Source organism: Liolophura sinensis, chromosome 9, assembly GCF_032854445.1.
Source record: "Liolophura sinensis isolate JHLJ2023 chromosome 9, CUHK_Ljap_v2, whole genome shotgun sequence".
In the NCBI taxonomy this organism is placed as follows: Eukaryota; Metazoa; Mollusca; class Polyplacophora; order Chitonida; family Chitonidae; genus Liolophura; species Liolophura sinensis.
This window is the reverse complement of record NC_088303.1, coordinates 26,400,403-26,421,191: the sequence shown is the minus strand read 5'-3', so window position 1 is coordinate 26,421,191 and position 20,789 is coordinate 26,400,403. Positions and strand designations below refer to the sequence as shown.

Sequence of the window (20,789 nt, the reverse complement as noted above, 5' to 3'; positions counted from 1 at the left end):
TCGTAATGTAACGTGAAGCGCGATGGCACGAGACTGTCAAATCGGAATGGCATCCATGGCTGTTCCAATCGAGTGTCGTCATTTCATTTGTATTTTTCTAGTTTTCGCCGTATTTTCTTTGGTTCTGTGTGAAGAGTACATGGTGCAGGTAAATGGAAGAACTTGCCCATATTTTGGTAAGCTTTAACTGGACGCACACTTTTGATTATTTCATAGGGAAATGTGTGTGTTAATTTGTTTACCTTTCACTTTCACGCAGTTTTAGCGCCGATTTGCTGATTTGCATTGACATTGACAGTATTTCAGTTTCATTTTATTTGCACAGCTACATATATACTGTGTGACCAAAAGAAATCATCTTATGTGTATATGGCGTGACGATCATATTAATGTTCAATATTTGGAAGAAATGACTTTGATATGCCCATGATTGCTGATTAAGATAAGATGTCTAATCTCAGATGGCGGTACAGTGTAATGCAAGGCTTCTGTGGGTATAAAGCAGTAAATTTAAGTGGTGTCTGGATGTTAATACTACATGTCAGTAATACCATTAAAGATGTTCTTTGCTCATGTGAGCTTTAAATGCATCATGGGGGCAATACAATCACCATCCTGTCATTCTTGGAATATCGGTATAGAGAATGCTCTGGTGTTAGCTTTGGCAAAAGTTTGTTCAGTCAAGGATTACCCAAACCAACATCGGAGGGTGCTCCTTTTAAAAGCCTGATACACTTGCAGTGGCAATTTGACACAGTGTTTGAGGCAAAAATTATCCATCAAATACATCTACAAGACTTTAAGGTTGACGTCCCACATGTTTCATGATTTTCCATCTGATTTATTTCAAGTACAGCATCGATCAGTTGTTTTCATTGTCCTAAGATTCTATGGTAATGCTCAAAGCGACTCACTGTGCTTCCAGCCTCAGCACATTTGACAAGGGCAGATAACTACAGCAGGTTTGTAGATGATGTGCTCTCTGACGTTGCTTTGAGACTGTCCCTGGCTGAACAAAATATTTGCCAAACCTAACATCAGAGCAATCTCAGACTTTTCTGAGAGTATGTTATTATATTTTTTTTATCTGTAAGTCATATTTCAAGCTGTTTACTAGACGTCAAATTTTGGGATGGCAGCTATATGTCAATGATGAGCAGTCTTCACCCTCTACATGCACCCGAAATATCATTTTGGCTCCTTCTTCCTTGGTATATGCTTGGAGAGGAAATAATAATGTACCAAACAACACCAAGTACCTACCATTAAGCCTCTCTATATTGGGAGTGATTTGCCTTAAGAATCAAAAAACGCATACTGAAACATCTCATAGACTCTGAGGGGATGGGGCCATGGTGGCTAACAAACAGAAATTAACCAGGGCGTTGATTGGATAGCTTGACGCAATATACCATGAGTCAGGCTGAATGGCAATACTATTATGAACAGATTTTCTGATCAAAATTCTTAATTAAAATCCTTCAATTTTAATTTTCGCAGGTGTGACACGTTACAGCACTGTGGCTGAAGGTTTAGTGAACTGCTCATGGTACGGCCAAGATGCTTGCTGTAAGAGGACTGAGGTCACATCTGTGTTCTCAAATGCGGATCCTCTGTACAAGGCCTCAACTTCCTGCAAACACCAGATGAATTACCTCATGTGCTACTTCTGCAGTCCAGAGCAACATGTCTGGATCAAAGAGTATGTTACTATGTATTAATCATTATAAAAACCATGATATGGCTGAAATATTGCAAATGTGACATTCAACCATAATTACCCTAATTCCTCAACCTTTTGGTATATCAAAGAGCAACATTCAGTGCAATTTATGCATGTTTATGATTTATTTTTGGTGACAAAACTACATTGGTTGGATTGGCCGATTTCAGGGCTCCACAAAAAGTATAAATTGACCAGCCTACACAGAATGATGCCTTCAGAATATGTTTGACAAACACCTTGCAAACATGAGAAAAGGTTGAAGAATTCATTCATTCATAAAAATGGTTTTTGTAAATGTAAAAAACATAAAAAATGTTTTTGTATTCAGTTGATACATTTCCTGGACTCTGGTGGAATAATGAGGGTAATGCTTTCAAACCCTGTTTTTCCTCAAAGTGGGGCCTCCATGGCTCAGTTGGTTAGCGCGCTAGCGCAGCGTAATGACACAGGAGTCTCTCACCAATGCGGTCGCTGTGAGTTCAAGTCCGGCTCATGCTGGCTTCCTCTCTGGCCGTATGTGGGAAGGTCTGACAGCAACCTGCGGATGGTCGTGGGTTTCGACCGGGCTGTGCCTGGTTTCCACGCACCATAATGCTGGCCGCTGTCATATAAGTGAAATATTCTTGAGTATGAGTACGAGTTCTTGAAAACACCAATCAAATAAATAAATAAATAAATACTTCCTCAAAGTATCTTATTATTTTGATTGGCAGGCTCAGCTTGACCTACCTTGCCATGAGCCAGGACAAGACTGTTATCAACAAATTTTCTGATGAAAATTCTGTAATAATCTTTCCTTTATCAATTTCACACTACACATGTAACTAATACTGGCACGGTAAGAGTTATTGTTTTTTTTTTTAATTTGTGATCATTATTAACATTTGGTTGTATATTTTAATCCTCTTTCAGTAAGGTGAAAGTGTGTGCTGACTTCTGTGCTTCACTTTATTTTCATTGTAAGGAGGCCTATTTCAATGGCAGTATGATAGGTAAGAGGTCGTTTCTCTGCAAACGTCTGCTCATGCATGCTTGGATTTTGGTTTTATGTATATTTATAATGTATTCATAAATATTATTATAATTCAGCTTAAATGCATGTTTGGATATAAACAACAAATTTACATTCAGGTAAGTTTATTAGATATGCATCACATCCTTATTTAGAACATTATTATGCAATGACAACAAATACCAAAAGGTGGTTCCAAATACCCATAATACAAAAATATTTTCAAATGCAATTTTCTCCTGAAAAAAAAATATTAAAAATCAGATTTGCAAGTAAGTTTTGACTCTCGTTCATGTTATTTTGACATCATTTTTATGTTTTCTTCTTGTTTAAAATCACAACAAAGTCTAAAAGATGTGTCACATTGAACAGTTCCATCAAGTATTGGAAGCAGCACCTGGTGATTCAGTGTTTCAGAACTACTGTTTGCCTGGTATAATATTAGATGGAACATGGTATATACAAGCATCTTTGAATCATGCATTATCATTATATCATTATTTCAAAGCTCTGAATTATTAAGACTAGGAGGGGGATTGCTGTGGGTAGAAATTTTTTTCTCATATTTAACTCCTTTGCTTTCTGTCTCCACCAGGTTCTAATTATGAGGATGGACAGACATTCTGTGAATCACAGAACTTTGAAGTTGTTGACAGCAAAATTAACTGTTTTAAGTTTGACCCAACTGTGTTTGCGAGTGGGGAAAGTTTGCTTCCAGCTTGTTTTGCTGTCATCGTTTTGACTGCAGTTAGTTTACACATCTCAACTCTTCTTAGGGCAACATGAAATGGAGTTGTCTCCCCTGTTTGATAAATGCGCTGGTCATGTAGTGCCAAGTAGTGGCGATGGCATTGATGGACACCTTCACCATTAATTTAATGACACATGTATAATAGATATAGGCTATCAACAGACCCGGGTTATTCAGGACCTATTAGCCTGCTAATAAAAAAAGGCCTTTGTCAGAAATATGTTGTCCATCTCTTAAAAATCTATGAGAATGACCGTTATCTTGAGACATTTGCAAGTATTTTTAGAGCCACTAAATGTTTTCCTAACAAATGCATGTAATCTTATTGCAGTTTTATAGTATGGATATGTTTGGATATTTAATCCATGAATTTAGTCCTGATTTTATAGCTGCCTTGATGACTTATGCTGCTTTTCATTTCGCTATTTCATCTGATAGTGATTTTGATTTTCAGTAAGAATTCTGATAAGGGTTTTCATTAGATTACCATTTTATCAAAATATATCAGGCCTTTTCATTATCCATTCATTTTGCTATAAAACAAAGATGAAAATGCTCAGAAACAACGAAAAAAATATTAAGCCCGATTATTTTATTGTTTTTGTTTTCGATTTTTTCACTATTTTGTATATATATCAATAAGACACATAGATTTTGTCTTATCCAACATTCCAAAATATGTGTGAAGCAGTCTGTAATGGACATCACAGTACAACATGCAAGGAATACAGTGTTATGTTGTATGTTGTTCCCTGTTCTTAGATTATGTTCCAAACAATGTTACATGTAAGTTTTATTTCTTTATTTAACCTCATATGGTGAGAAATTGCTTGTTTTTATAAGAGTGTGTGATTTAGAAGATATTTAAAGTCGGATCATCATCATTCATGAAAGTTCCAGTAGTGGCTTATTTGACAACATTGTGCATGTATATACCGTAAATATGATGTTAACGAGTACAAAGTAGTTTCTGTAAATAAATCAATCTTTTACATGTATTTAAACTAGGATAGTGTTGACACACTAGGTACATGTAACCCACACTGTAATTCAGATAGTCTGTAATACGACTTAGAAATAAGCCCATTAGGCACAGTGTGTTATGTTATTAAACTAGACCAATCCATATAGCCTTCCAGAGGCTTCTTCGGTGTCGGAAGTGAATCCAGACACTTGTGCAAGAAATAAATTGTGCATCATTAGTCTTTAAGAAGCATGTGTGCAATTGGTGATTTGGCTTTTATAGAATGTGAGATACGTCTGGCAGTGACTATGGAACAGAACTGAAGAACTGATTTTACTTGTTAAAGATAACCAGGAGTAATATTGTCAAGACTTGCCATGGAAAAATACTCCTGCAAGGGTTTGAAAGTGGTAGTTTACAGATATTTAGGGCTGACTTCCAGAGGATAAAAGTCTGCTTCATCTCCTGGTTTGAAATATAAGAGGGTCAGTGGCCTGACACACCTAGTCCATGTATGAAAATGTTTTTAATCGTAACCATGTGGGTCATGAAAATTTGTTTAATTTTTACATTTGTTTATGTCTGTCATATTTTTTATGTATATAAATATGATTATTGTTTTTTCACTTTTTTCTATACATTTTTGACTTGGTGTGGCCTGTACAGGCCTACCCTGTGTTATGTCAACTTATTTGTGCAATATTTTTTGAATCTCTGACTTAAAAACAAGAGTTACCAGTATTTATTATTTAGTATTTCTTATATCATCCTAAGTGACAGTATTTGAAATGTTTTAGCATTCATTTCAGTTTTAAAGAGCAATTATTCAATAAAGATTTGTTATCTTTTCTTTTGTAACTTGATCTTGGGTGTTTTGACTAAATTTATTTCTTTGAATGTTGTTTTATGCCATACTCAAGGGTATTTCCCTTATATGATGGCAGCAAGCATTATGGTGGGAGGAAACCAGGCAGAGCCCGGAGGAAACTACCATTCACAGGTTGCTGACAGGCCTTGCCATGTACACCTGAGAGGAGGACACCAGCATGAGCTGAAACTCACAGCAACAACATCTTCATTACCAAACGCTCAGCAGCGTGATGAGGCCCTAAGGGCCTGGTATGGTGAGACGGGGTATCGGCCCCAGTTCAAGAAACTGCACCTCATCATGCGACACAAACTACAGTTGTGACAGTCAACTGCTGACACCTCATCATGCGACACAAACTACAGTTGTGACAGTCAACTGCTGACACTTTTGTAAACACACTTCTTTTGTCAGTTCTGTTTTACTTCTCTTTCCATGTTATGTGACTAAAACTTATATATGTGTTCAAGATGTGTACATCATTAAATCCAAAAATGGTAGCTGACTCCAGTCACACTAAAATATTTTTAATGTGTTGGGGTAGGGGGTGAAGGCGTGAATAACCATGTCACAAATGTGTAGTTCTGACTGTACACAATGGCTGGCAGAGGTGTCATATCTGGTGTCTACACTATATGTACATGTAGCTCTGACTGGGTGGGGTGTGACAAATAATCTAACCATGAGAGGTGTTTCATTTGGTGTCATTAGAATGAACCTTGCATCAACGCTGAAAACAGGCTGCCAAGTACATGGAGAACCCACCATGATTAGGACTGAACCATTTGACCAACTCAATCAGTCTACAAAATTCACACACGACTGATCCACTTTTAAGTCCGCGAAAAGTCTGTCACATCAAGATACATGTAGCGCTGACCGTGTGCTACATGTCTATCAACAAAGCCACACGGGTATTATTGTCATTCAGAGCACTAAAAGAACTAAGATTTCTAAACGAGTCAAGGCTAAATATAATACATACATACAGTTGTATATTTCCAAAAAACCTTATGGTTTGAATAAAAACAGGTATTTTATTTGCATACACACATAAATGTTAGCTCTGTGATGTACAGTACTGTACTGACAACAACAGTGTAATAAATTCGTCACTAAGAATGGTATACAGTGTAAAGTACCTTATGTAATTGGTGTAAAAACATTCAGAACATGCGAACATTCATGGTATGGTATGAATAAATAATCATTCATTTATAGACAGCATCTTCAGAGACGGGGCAGAGACATACTACAAGTTTAAGTGACATCTGTATGAGAAATGTTAATTACCATAATCACATCTGATGGCCCCTTTCACAGAAATATGTAAGCACTATTTGAAGAAAGCTTAGTTAGAAATCGGTTGGATTAAACTGAATCATTTATGAAGATCCTTCAATATTTCCTATCCTTTGTTCAATCTTCTAACACATTTCCCAGCTAATTTGAGACCTCAGATATTCGGGCACTTCGCTCATACAAGTCAGCTGCAAGCAGACGTCGAGGTGAAAGATAACTTGGGAAGGAATAGGGAAATGGGAAGGTGTAGGGAAATCAGAAGGTATATTTATTTATTCATTCATTTGATTGGTGTTTTACACCGTACACAAGAATACTTCACTTATACCACGGTGGCCACCCTTACAGTGGGTGGAAACCAGGCAGAGCCCTGGGGAAACCCATGACCATCCGCAGGTTGCTGGAAGACCTTCCCACGTACGACCGGAGAGGAGGCCAGCATGAGCTCACAGTGAACTCACAGTGACCGCATTGGTGAGAGCCACGGAGGCCCCTGGGAAAGTATAGGGAAATGAACCACATTGGACAAAATTCTGAGAATCATGAACTACTAACCAGAAATTATAGCCTGCAACACAACTTGGCTTTGGACTTATGGGACCGTGAAGCAGTTTTGTATTAACTTCCATGTTATTTAGACAAGGTTAAGGCCATGTGAGAGCGAGTACATGTATCTACGTTGGCGCCAAAAAAATGACAAATGCCTGGATGTCCGCAGTCTCGAACGCTAACATGATATACATGAATGATATTGCACTTGTCATTTCTTCAGGTGCATTGCAAAATTGACAAAGTCTGCACAGTTTTCTTGAAGCTAGGGTCATGAAACCTTTGCAATCCTTTTCAATCTGGCGTAATCTTCTTGGAGAAGAAGCAACTGCTTTGGGATCGTAGCCTCATCTTGTTTTAGAGTGTTCACAGCCTTGCTGAGAATGGCTTGCTGTACAAACTCTGCATTCTTCACAATGAATGCATGCTGAAAAAGAAATGTTTAACACTGCATAGCCAGCATTTACCTGAAACAATTATATATTTATCACCCATTTATTTATATATTTATTTGCACAATTGATGTTTTATTTACCTATTTATATTTATTTACTTATTTTGTAAGTACTAGACAACATGAAATAACACTTTGATAATTACACATTTTAGGTATAAAACATTTACCTATGAACTGGTAAACATTACTCACGTCTTTCAGAAATTTGTCTGATTTCAATGAATTGTTGAAATGTGTCAGCTGAGCCTTATACAGTTTCACAATGGCTTCTATGATGAGTTCCTTCAGCTCTGGTGTCATGAATTTCATCATATCCTCGACGAAGGACAGCGAGGATTTGGCGAACAGAGCCACATTCATGGTTATGCCTACCCAGCATTCATCTGTAAAGAAGTGGAAGGAGATCAGTGACATGTAATGTCAGAGCTTTCTTCTTGTAGTTGTGGACAAGCAGCTGTATATGTCTGCTTGGCAAACTGTCAAAGTGTCTGTTGGATAGTTGATGGGATTGGTTAGCCTATTGGTCAAATTTTGGAATCCATTCACTTTGCAAAGGGCCTGAGAGCAAGATGACACATAACCATACACGCTGTCTACTTTTTTGGCAGGATGTTGCAATTAATGCAAATTTGCACTTTTTATGGACCTGCATGTAAACTTATGGGTTTGACACAATGTTTGGCTGCATTTCAGGAATTAGACAAGGTATGAAACAAGGTTGAGGGAGATAGGCTTATGAAACAAATACAAAGGTGTTAAATTCAATTCTACCCCATAAAATGATCATCACTTCGCAGAGGTCATGAATTTTAGACCAATCAAGCTTAAACCATTGCAGTTACAGCTGATTACAAATGTCATCAAACTACTTTGGCAGGGTCGGCCAACGTTGTATTGTCGTAAAAATGTAATATTTCCCAAGACTTTCAAGGCTAAATATAGAAAATGGACCAAAAAACTGCAACAAGAGATACATGTAAATGCTACTGAATAGAAAATCTCCTGAGAATCTCTCTTTACTACTGTAGAATCTCTCACCGTAGACCAGTTCATCAATTGTGGTCACGCCTGCTGCCTTCATCTCCTCCACAAACTTCTTCAGCATTACTTTGTTCACATGATTCATTGGTCGCCACAAGTCATCCTGGATAATATCACAGCAAGGAAGGAAATTTAACAGTTTTTAATGGAGTCTGGGTTTTCATGAAAGCATGTTAACAGTGTTACAGTAATAACTTAATGGGGCCATGTGAGCTGGCGGGGGGGGGGGGGGGGGGGGGGGAAACTCGGGAGAAATTTGACCTTGTAGACAAGTCATCAAGACATATTTGATGTTTGTACATGTATGGGTGAGTGGATGGACTTAGCTTCAATTGCAACTGCAGACAACATTACCTCACTTCAATGATCAAACTGAGTAGCATGACTTGTATCAGACAGTTAAACATGGCGTATTTTTTATCATTAATAGTAATCTTTTCCCATTAACTTTGCAACCACAGGGGGTGATATTAATGAAAGTGATCCCAAAAGGTGCTTTACAGATGAGAATACAAAATGTGACCTTATTACAAATCAACAAAAAACCAGACTGTAGACTGTCGATGTACAGTCTAAAAGACGTAGCCACATACTGGTTTGAGCCAGGTAATACTCACATTAGCCCTGTACTTCAGAGCCTCTAACAATTGGTCTCTGCTTTCTTCTATAACTCTAACCACATCAGGGGCTATGAGATAGTTCAGCATAAAGCACAGCTCCAGTCCAGCATTTGACAGCTGTAAAACAAAGGTTTTATGATATCGAATGGGATGAAAAAGCAGGAACAATTTAGATTAATAATTGTGCCAAATGTTAATGATTTAAATATTTCTGTTAATTTAAATTTCTGGTTTTCTGGTGAAAGATATCCTTTCCCAATGTTGTCGGAGGATATAAAAATAAAATGTGAACTGTCTCAGAATTATTCCTTTTTGAAGCTATATTTGCATCAAAAAGCTAAAACGGAAAATAATAAAAATATCAAGATATAAAATAACGGATTTTCAATTTTATTCTATAATCAGATTTGTTGCTGTCAGCACAGACACCTTAAGAATATTCTTCAGTTTTTTGCATGAATACATCATTACTTTAGATCAAAGAATTCTACAGATGATCTAACCTTGTCACACTGTTTTCTTGCCAACTGGACGCACTCTGCAATGGTGGACACATTAGATTTCCCTCCAAACACTTGGCGTGAAAATATGCCGACAAAAGTCTTCAGCTCTTCACTTGACCAGAGTACAAAAGCTGAAATGATCCGCGAAAATAGGAATGCTGTAGAGGCTAAATCGTAAATTGATCATCTGGCTGGTAGATAAACAAATTTACACATATGGTATGTACTAGTTTCTCTGATAATACATTTCCTAGGAAAATGGTGAATTTTAAGGCCTGTAAAACAGCAAAATCTCACCTTACCTGAGTAACAACCGTAGTGTTCTGGAAATGCTTTTCTGAACTCTCTGCCCGTTTCCTCAAGGCTCATGAAAAATCCAGCACATAGCCTCTTGATGTACAGAGTTGTGGCCCCTTCAAACTTCAACTGTCTAATGTTGTACTTTATGATTGCACTTCTGTTTTTAAGAAACAACTCGCAGGCCTGACAAAAAAATAAGTGCAAAGTCTCATGTTTCCGGACCTTAATTCTCATGTTTCAGAAACCTTCCATTAAAGGATTAAGCCAAAAATGATCATTCAATAGACAAATGCTACCTACTATCTTTATTTATTTGATTGGTTTTACTCAAGAATATTTCACTTATACAACAGCGATCAGCATTATGGTGGGAAGAAACCAGGCAGAGCACGGGGGAACCCCATAACAATCTGTAGATTGCTGACAGCGCTTCCCACATACGGCCAGCATAGAGGAAGCCAGCATGAGTTTGACTTGAACTCATAGCTACTGCATTGGTGCAAGGTTGTTGCGTCACTGCGGTACACTATCACGTTAACCACCTCTACCATGGACGCCTAGAGGATATGTTCAAACCAAAAGACTGTAAATCCAAAAACAACTAATTTGAAAATAGATGGACATGTTTTTCAGAAACCCTAACCTCAGGTTAACTCAAAGCATGCAAAATCTGGACAAGTGTATGTAGAAATGCAGAAGAAATACATTTTATGATATAGGACAAAGTTCTTTAAATATTTGTAAACATAAGTTTTTTGATTCTGTGTTGAACGTGTACCTGTGCAGATTTGCCCAGTCGTATGAGCTGCAGAACGGCTCTGCGGGCAGCCCGGGGACCGCCCCTTAGTGACCTCTCAGGTGACACCTGTAACTCACTCCTCAGCCCCTCTGTAAGCTGCTTCACCCTGTGGTCTATCCTAGCTCTAACAGACAACAAAGGTGTACACGATAAATACGAGGTCAAGATTTATCCTCCATAACTATCTCACATTATGTATTACATAATTAAGTTGCATAACTGTTGTACAGTAAATTTTAAAGCGATAGCTTCCAAGTCTCTATTGGGAAAGTACTGACATTCATCAGAAGTGGACTTACAACACTGCAACTCATGCAGTTTGAAATCATTTTAACACTGCACATAAATGTGCAAAGCTTTATATCTTACTGAAATTCCTTCACTGCTGGAGTTCGGGGACAATCCTTCAGGTAATTACTTACTGAAATCAAAATGATACATGGTTATAGTTGTTTTGTGTCAGTCATGTCAGTGCAGAGCATTCAAGGCTTCAATACATTGAGTTTTGGTGTACTGAATCACTTTCTACTTAAGTTTGTAAGGTTTTCCTCTATCAATCATATTTTTGCAGTTTTGCACTTTTTCCCCTCATAAAATGACATGATCAAAAGAAGAAATTCATTTATTTCTTTTATTACCCATACACTCAAAATACTCATGATCAATCAACTGTCCAGCCTGACTATTTTTTCCTCCATTTTCACTTCGCATTTTTATCAGACAAACCTCTCTCCACCAAGTCAACAGATCCTTCAAAGTCCCGCTGAGCTATACACATGTCCAGGTCTTCTGGCAGTTCCTGCAGCCAATCAACATTCAGCATATCTGTTTCCATGGCAATCATGGCATCAGTTTCGTCTGCAGGATCAAACGCTGAAACCACACAACATATAATACTTATTAGAAATGTGTGCTTTAACTGGAAATCACACAACATGTAATACTTATTAGTGATGTGTGCTTTAACTGGAAACCACACAACATATAATACTTATTAATGATGTGCGCTTTAAATGGAAACCACACAACATATAATACTTATTAATGATGTACGCTTTAACTGGAAACCACACAGCATATAATACTTATTAGTGATGTGTGCTTGAACTGGGAACCACACAACACACAATACTTATTAGTGATGTGTGCTTGAACTGGGAACCACACAGCATATAATACTTATTAGTGATGTGCGCTTGAACTGGGAACCACACAGCATATAATACTTATTAGTGATGTGCGCTTTAACTGGAAACCACACAGCATATAATACTTATTAGTGATGTGTGCTTGAACTGGGAACCACACAACACACAATACTTATTAGTGATGTGTGCTTGAACTGGGAACCACACAACATATAATACTTATTAGTGATGTGTGCTTTAACTGGAAACCACACAACATATAATACTTATTAGTGATGTGTGCTTTAACTGGAAACCACACAACATATAATACTTATTAGAAATGCGTGCTTTAACTGGAAACCACACAACACACAATACTTATTAGTGATGTGTGCTTTAACTGGAAACCACACAACATATAATACTTATTAGTGACGTGTGCTTTAACTGGAAACCACACAACATGTAATACTTATTAATGATGTGCGCTTTAAATGGAAACCACACAACATATAATACTTATTAATGATGTGCGCTTTAACTGGAAACCACACAGCATATAATACTTATTAGTGATGTGTGCTTGAACTGGGAACCACACAACACACAATACTTATTAGTGATGTGTGCTTGAACTGGGAACCACACAGCATATAATACTTATTAGTGATGTGCGCTTGAACTGGGAACCACACAGCATATAATACTTATTAGTGATGTGCGCTTGAACTGGGAACCACACAACATATAATACTTATCAATGATGTGCGCTTTAACTGGAAACCACACAACATATAATACTTATTACTGATGTGTGCTTTAACTGGAAACCACACAACATATAATACTTATTAGTGATGTGCGCTTGAACTGGGAACCACACAACATATAATACTTATTAATGATGTGCGCTTTAACTGGAAACCACACAACATATAATACTTATTACTGATGTGTGCTTTAACTGGAAACCACACAACATATAATACTTATTAGTGATGTGCGCTTGAACTGGGAACCACACAACATATAATACTTATTAATGATGTGTGCTTTAACTGGAAACCACACAACATATAATACTTATTAGTGATGTGCGCTTGAACTGGGAACCACACAACATATAATACTTATTAATGATGTGCGCTTTAACTGGAAACCACACAACATATAATACTTATTACTGATGTGTGCTTTAACTGGAAACCACACAACATATAATACTTATTAGTGATGTGCGCTTGAACTGGGAACCACACAACATATAATACTTATTAATGATGTGTGCTTTAACTGGAAACCACACAACATATAATACTTATTAATGATGTGCGCTTGAACTGGGAACCACACAACATATAATACTTATTAATGATGTGCGCTTTAACTGGAAACCACACAACATATAATACTTATTACTGATGTGTGCTTTAACTGGAAACCACACAACATATAATACTTATTAGTGATGTGCGCTTGAACTGGGAACCACACAACATATAATACTTATTAATGATGTGTGCTTTAACTTGAAACCACACAACATATAATACTTATTAGTGACGTGTGCTTTAACTGGAAACCACACAACATATAATACTTATTAATGATGTGTGCTTTAACTGGAAACCACACAACATATAATACTTATTAGTGATGTGTGCTTTAACTGGAAACCACACAACTTATTAGTGATGTATGTTTAAACTATATTGTTTACAGGTAACTATTTATCATATAACGGAAGAGAAGCATTTAAAGCATTTTAATATACAGTATACATACCACTTGCTGAGTTTAATTAAGTGAAAGCAATGAATTAATTCTTAGGACTTAAATAATACCAGAGAATGGATGGAAGTGCTGTCTTTTCTGACCACTGTCGTCATTACAACAATTATCTTTATTCCTATCAATAATTTTCACTCAATTCTCCCATTTGGTTGGCGTTTCCCACAATAAGAATATGTCACAAATATAACAGGAGTTAGGTATGTTGCCGTACATTTGCAGGAAAGCAAATACACAACTGAGAAGCATCTGACATGATACATCTGTACGTCACCAAATCTGTTTCAACCAAACATTATGAAACGCCTCGCGTAGAGCTACAGCTGAGCCCATACACAATCACAACTGTACCACTGTTTCCTTTCAGAATGGCCCTGACAGTGCTAGTCTTTTAATTTGTTGTACCCAAAATCTTACGATTTGCCCTTTCTGGTGACGCCGGTGTCTTAGGTAATTCCTGGTGTTCTGGTAACCGTGACAACGTATCCCTTCTCTGCTTATCCCTGGCCACTTTCCTCTTCTTTGTATCCTCCAAGATGTCCAGCCACTGTCTCTGCAAAGAACAAGAGAAAATTTGCAAGCTTTCACTTAAACAGTACATGTACGATGTTTTTTTGTTTGACTTTAAATAACATATTTATTTATTTGATTGGTGTTTTAGGCAGATTCACTCCTATAATGGAGGCCAGTATTATGGTGCAAAAACCCACGATTATCCAAGTAAGAGTACATGTTACTTGTGCCAAGTAATTAATGTAAAGATTACGCAAAACACATGAGTAAGGGAGAAAAAGAAACAGTTAACTTGGCATTTTTCTTAGAGAAAATAGGGTGGCATACCTTAAAAGTGTGTTTTGAAAGTACACTAATTTAAATCTTACATATTTTAAACACTGGTTTTATCGATCCAGAACACAAGCCTGCAATTGTAAGTCTAGTCATCCTAATTAACCAGCATAATTCCTTCACACATGTATGTGGTTTCTTACCCTAGACTTGGAGCTGTCAGCCTGAAACATCCTGTGGTGAGGAAACATGAGGATTTTGAAAGCATTCTTCAGAGGTCCCACATCCCGTACATTCACCACAGCAAGGCTATCCAGCTCATACAGACCTTCAAACCTGTACCGCACGGGGCCATGTCTGCAAAGTAAACAAAACACCCATAATACTTAACTGTCAGGGGACGTGTATCTTATCATTTATCATGCTAGTGCAGAACCTTCTTTCAGTTTTTTGGGGAGATTCTTGCACCACTGCCATATTAACAGTTAGAGGCAAATTTTCACAAAATTAATCCATGACTCTTTTTTTTGCTAATTTTTTGTCATTTCTTTTCTTTTTTCAAACAAAAATGACATTGTCTTATAACAAATTAAAACCATTATTCCAGACAACATCTTCGTTTTCACATACCAATGTGTGCAGCTTCATAATTTGATCTAATATATATTTCGCTGAATTTATTTATTTATTTGATTGGTGTTTACGCCATACTCAAGCATATTTCACTTATACGACAGCAGACAGCATTATGGTGGGAGGAAACTGGGCAGAGCTCAGGGGAAACCCACGACCATCCGCAGGTTGCTGGCAGACCTTCCCATGTACGGCCGGAGAGGAAGCCAGCATAAGCTGGGCTTGAACTCACAGCGACTGCATTGGTGAGAGACTCCTGGGTCATAACGCTGCGCTAAAGCGCTAACCAACTGAGCCACGGAGGCCCCCATATTAAAGAATGGCCTTAAATCTTGTGCACGTGAAACGACAGACAAGCCTTGAGAAAGACACCAGCTTGCCTAGCAAGTCTTGTGTGGTGTACCCACTGGTGCATCCGCACTCAGGCACACTGCATGCACAATGTATGTTCAGAGCCACAGACCACATCAACAATGGTGCTGGTATTCTACAAGCCTGGCACTAGTTTACCAATGGTAAGCTAGTGGGATAGGGTTAAGAACCATGAACCTGTTGGCTACTTCCAGTTATCTTTTATTTGTTTATCCGATGGTGGTTTAACCTGTCAGTATTTAAGATGATGAGGTGTAATAAAAGTGAAGAGTAATGTAGGAATGTAGTGAAACAGTTTGCACACGGCGCTCCTGTGAGCCTCACTTGATGTCCAGCCAGTTTGCGATCATCAAACTGTCATTCAGCAGGAAGGCATGGACTCGACGACCCTGTGTGTAGTGTTCTGGGTCCACTTCTATCAAGTCTCCATTATGAATCAGCTGTCGACCAGGCACATCTGCTATCGTCTGAAATATACAGGACATAGCCAGAGCGAGAATAACGTGAAAGAAATGGATGAAATGTGAAGCAACATTTTAAACTATAAAAGATCTGCTTTACTACTGCTTAGACATCTTTCTATCTGTACATCATAGGACAACCAAATTTTCTTGGAATATAACATTCCGAATGTGAATGATACAATAGTAGTTTACACTGCCTTTTATATTTACTGTATATAACATTATTTTTGTAACAAACAAAGCACTATTCGACTCAAATCTAGAAGTATTTTAAATATGCAACTTACAGAGCAACCCTCTACTTTCTCTAACAAAAATGCCAAGTTTCGGCGGGTTTCCTCTTCTAAATTAATTGATTCTTTTTCTTCCTTTGGGGTTTCCACAACAGCTGCAGAGAAGGCAAAGACATTCAACAGGAGAAAACATTCATGGCTATGTATTAAACTGATCAAGTACACAACAAAATGGTTATGGTTTCTGGGGACCATTGAAATGACCATCTCTAAACCACGTCAACTATATTTGCTGATCAAGATACAGCACTTGTGGTATAAAAGTTACATATCTTTTCCCTTTTAATTTTGCACCCTATTACACATATGTTAAAGAAATCAGGCTCAGCCCAATAAAATTTATCTCATTTAAAATGTTATCCAGTTACTCTTTGCATCCACAAAACATTGTCTCACAGTGCATGTATTACATTATAGGGAGGTAACAGGCCCTAGCTGGCTCATTTGTTTAAAATCCCTTGTCCTGATTATCCTCTGACCTATGAAGTTACTAGCTTGAATTCACCTCATAGGGAAGTGTGGTTGTTTTCTCTGAGATATGCTTCATTTCTTTAACCTATATACAGGACTACCATTCAAGACCACAGATATCCGGGCATTTACCGTTTTATTCATGCCAACACACTTTTCTTGTGTAGACAGCTGCCAACATTATGATGGAATGAAACCTGGCAGAGCACGGGGGAAACCCACAACCATCTGCAAGTTGCTGGAAGACCTTCTCATGGCAAGAGTGGAAGCCAGCGTGAGCTGGACTTGAACTCCTGGGTCATTGCACTGCACTGGTGTGCTAACCCCCTCGGCCACAGAGACCCAACAAAGTGGTGAAAACATTCTCCAAATAACATAGGAGTTAATAATACAAAACTCTGCTAATAATACAAAACTCTGCTACACTGTACATGTAAGTTCACAATATAAACATGTTGTACAGACTGTTCTTCTGGTTACAATCAGCCGTAGTTTTTCAGATTACCATTTAATGTTGTTCATTTCCCTATGCCATCTCTTGTGAACTTTCACCTTGTCCTCTGCTAGCCTCAGCCTCTTGCGAGTGAAATGCACAGGCCGCTTGATCATGAAGCAATCCTAGACTTAATTCAAAATTTCAATCGTTAAAATTGTTATGTTCCTTCCAGTTTTTTTAGAATTTATGTTGTCAAGCAAAATTTTGATCTTTTTACATAGGAAATAACAATTTTAAAGTCAATTAAATAACAATTTTAAATTTTGACTTAAGTCTAAGATCGCCTCATGATCCCAGGGTCTGGGGTGCGCTCTTTCAAATTCCACATACAGGTATTCTTCAGTACAGTGATAAACCCAACTTTAGGGCTTTAATAAAATGACAGTCAGTCATGCTAAACGCTCTAAGATTTTACTACAGAAACAACAATGTTAAGAAACGACTGGTACCTTTATCACTGGTGAGAGACATTTCCATCATGGCAGTCATTCTACTCTTTTGGTCTGTCAGCATATGACTCAACTGGTACATTTCTCCTTCCAAAACTTTTCACACAATTAAAGAATTAACATGGAAAGAATCTTTTGTGTCAGTACATGTATTATAAGATATCCGACTGCACCACATGGTGAATGCATTTGAAACAGAAATGTGACAAACTTAATGCTTTAACAAACTGGAGACTTTAACAATATTTAAAAACACCAATTCATTCCATGCAAATAGACACAAATTAAAAGATGTTCCACTTTCTCATTTTGTTTTCATACAATTAAAATGGATAAACTGCTTAATAACTTTAAATAAAACACTTCTATCATATAAGCAATCCAATAAAATCTATGTTCCATAAATATAAGAGTACCCCACTTAATTCACAATAATTTTGTGCAGCTCCATGTCACACTTACTTAAAATTGACCACTGGATAAATAAAATGAAGCTTTATTTAAATTTCTTAAAATCTTCTGTGTTTAGATATTTTCCCTCATTGTTTGGTGAAACTTATCAACTGAAGATTGAGTATATCCCCCATTAAAATAATTCTCACAACTTAGCCAAGTAAATTTCTATCAGCAACTGTCCTTGGTTCTAAGATGTTTTCACCACGATGAAATTCGTCTGAAATACTGCTAAAACCTATAAATCAATCACTCTATCATTTATATTTCTCTCATATTCATATACATTCAAATGTAACGTCTGTCAGTAACAAGGATACTTGAGATTTCTTTTGCCGTCTCAATAAACTGCGTATAATTTTTGTAGACATTCTTCTTGAGTGACTGGGCAGTGTCCTCAGCCAGAAGCTGCATGGTTTGCTTAGTCTCCAGGAGATCATCTTCGCCTCCCTGGGATAGACCACTCACATCTGAAAAACAAAAGCTGTTATTTGATCTTTACAGTTTCATTTCCAGTGCCCTACATACCAAATATATAGATATACATACACATTCAGTCAATCTACCACATATAGGACCTAAGCAGATTGTCTTCAATTTAATGAACAGCTACATGTGTATGCACTGGTTTAGACTGGTCTAACTTTCTTGGTGTGTGGATAACAACCACTTGTTGCATGACCACAGGGTCTCAGTTATTTATTTATTATTTATTTGATTGATGTTTTACGCCTTACTCAAGAATATTTCACTTGTACGATGGTGGCCAGCATTATGCTGGGAGGAAACCGGGCAGAGCCCAGGGGAACCTGCAACCATCCGCAGATTGCTGGAAAACCTTCCCACATATGGCCAGAGAGGAAACCAGCACCACAGGGTCTCAGAACCATATTAGGCACCCTCTGAAGTAATACTGAGAAAATCACCAAGGACGAACACAGGGTTGGAAGTTATATAGTCCTACTTGAGAGCACCTTTGCTTCGATATTTTGATGTCACTACAGTGCAGCCATATATACAGATATTTACTTTTGTGTCAGAGTATAGTGCATAGTGCCAGAGTATAGTGTATAGTGTCAGAGTTCTGCCACCTCACACCTCAGGCACAAATTAGGCCACCTTGCCTTTATTCCTTAGCAGCCTGTAGGTCTCGAAGATCATCAACCCACGCAGTGACATAAAAATATTGGATTTTTTTTTTTTTTTTGATTGGTGTTTTACGCCATACTCAAGAATATTTCACTTATACGACGGCGGCCAGCATTATGGTGGGTGGAAAACGGGCACAGCCGGGGAAAACCCACGACCATCCGCAGGTTGCTGGCAGACCTTCCCACGTAAAGCCGGAGAGGAAGCCAGCATGAGCCGGAGGCTTCTGGGTCACTACGCTGCGCTAGCGCGCTAACCGACTGAGCCACGGAGGCCCCAAAAATATTGGAGTGAAGGTGCAATCAAGTAGGAGTTGGAATTATACTATTCTGCAAAACTTTCTCGTCTGAAGTCAATTTCGATGTTGCCAGACATTGATTCGACTTGTTCAATTCAAATGTTTAAACAGTTGGATTACTGTTCACATATGGTTTAGCGATGCTGGTTTTGATATATCTACACTTCTCCTTGCTGAATTATGAACAATGTATTTTTGAAATACACTTATACTGAGCTTTCCAAAAGTGTATAGTTTGTTGTGGTTTTCATGAATTCAAAACTCATTTGGGTATGCTACTCCAACAAACCAAAACCCTCTTTTGTCTCAAGGTACAAATTCCTTTCTTTGCCATTCACGCTCAAGCTAATTTGTCTCAGATTCACGGAAGTGAGGAGCCATTGAACAGACAATTAAAACGACACAGATATCTGACAATCACAACCGTGAAAGTAACGAAAACTGGTGTTTGGATAATGTCATCACACATTTTCATTTCCCGAATCGTCGGCTGATGCTTGTTTCCTTAAATTTGCAAATCCAGATACATAGTTTTCTCAGTATGCATGTTACAGTCAACATACCTCAATCGCACAAATGTCGAATTACTTACATGCATCGGCGTTAAAGCTAGGTTTTGACAAATCCCTGGCAAGAACGTCCCTCCCCTTCATCGCCATTTTGACAGATCCCCTAGTTAAATATTATCCCAGTGAAGAATAAAATTTCCCTACGCTACTAAGTGCGATTTTTCAAGGTCTTGATATTGACTTTTCACAATATTATTTGAGAGCCAATCTGTGTTAAAGCTAACGCTGACTAACCTGTGTAATGGTGGTTAATGTAAGTAACGGTGGCTAAAGTTAACTAACGTACGATGGCTAAACTAAGGTCAATGTGGCTAACGCTAAAGTGGCTAATCCGCACATTCCACGCAGTTGTAAACATGAGCATTTCCGCATGTTCCGATAGGCTAGATGTACATTAAGGCCCACGAAACTTTCTATCATTGTACCCAGGCCTACTGCTTAAAGTCGAGAAAGTCAAAAACACTATAGTTTAGCCGGCGAAGCATGTTCTGGTATGTGGACAACTTCAATTGGAATGCTCTCATTCCTGGCACCTTTTAATAG

General features: G+C 37.8%; 2 protein-coding genes across 2 annotated transcripts; one reads left to right on the top strand and one right to left on the bottom strand.

The window, feature by feature from the left end:
* The first annotated feature begins 22 nt into the window (after window positions 1-22).
* LOC135475748 (uncharacterized) lies at window positions 23-5,449 on the top strand. The gene is made up of 4 exons (XM_064755684.1): window positions 23-176; window positions 1,501-1,702; window positions 2,639-2,718; window positions 3,334-5,449. The coding sequence occupies exons 1-4, from the start codon at window positions 23-25 to the stop codon at window positions 3,522-3,524; spliced, it is 627 nt and encodes a 208-aa protein (XP_064611754.1). The 3' UTR covers window positions 3,525-5,449.
* Window positions 5,450-6,321: 872 nt separating this feature from the next.
* On the bottom strand, window positions 6,322-20,493 carry LOC135475158 (exocyst complex component 8-like). The gene is made up of 16 exons (XM_064754936.1): window positions 20,270-20,493; window positions 18,551-18,700; window positions 17,778-17,873; window positions 16,356-16,456; window positions 15,929-16,071; window positions 14,803-14,956; window positions 14,231-14,366; window positions 11,619-11,765; window positions 11,262-11,313; window positions 10,872-11,016; window positions 10,096-10,276; window positions 9,794-9,924; window positions 9,288-9,407; window positions 8,668-8,773; window positions 7,822-8,012; window positions 6,322-7,599 (listed from the first exon to the last, which is right to left on the bottom strand). The coding sequence occupies exons 1-16, from the start codon at window positions 20,334-20,336 to the stop codon at window positions 7,444-7,446; spliced, it is 2,076 nt and encodes a 691-aa protein (XP_064611006.1). The 5' UTR covers window positions 20,337-20,493; the 3' UTR covers window positions 6,322-7,443.
* Window positions 20,494-20,789: the final 296 nt, after the last annotated feature.

Excerpts from the sequence above, each read along its gene's own strand:
- LOC135475748 (XM_064755684.1), top strand. The coding sequence starts at position 23 with ATGGCACGAGACTGTCAAATCGGAATGGCATCCATGGCTGTTCCAATC. Across the intron at positions 177-1,500 it reads AAGAACTTGCCCATATTTTG|GTGTGACACGTTACAGCACT; the intron begins GTAAGCTTTAAC and ends TAATTTTCGCAG. Across the intron at positions 2,719-3,333 it reads TTTCAATGGCAGTATGATAG|GTTCTAATTATGAGGATGGA; the intron begins GTAAGAGGTCGT and ends TGTCTCCACCAG.
- LOC135475158 (XM_064754936.1), bottom strand. The coding sequence starts at position 20,336 with ATGGCGATGAAGGGGAGGGACGTTCTTGCCAGGGATTTGTCAAAACCT. Across the intron at positions 18,701-20,269 it reads TAGCTTTAACGCCGATGCAT|ATGTGAGTGGTCTATCCCAG; the intron begins GTAAGTAATTCG and ends TTTGTTTTTCAG. Across the intron at positions 11,766-14,230 it reads GTCACCAGAAAGGGCAAATC|CGTTTGATCCTGCAGACGAA; the intron begins GTAAGATTTTGG and ends GTGTGGTTTCAG.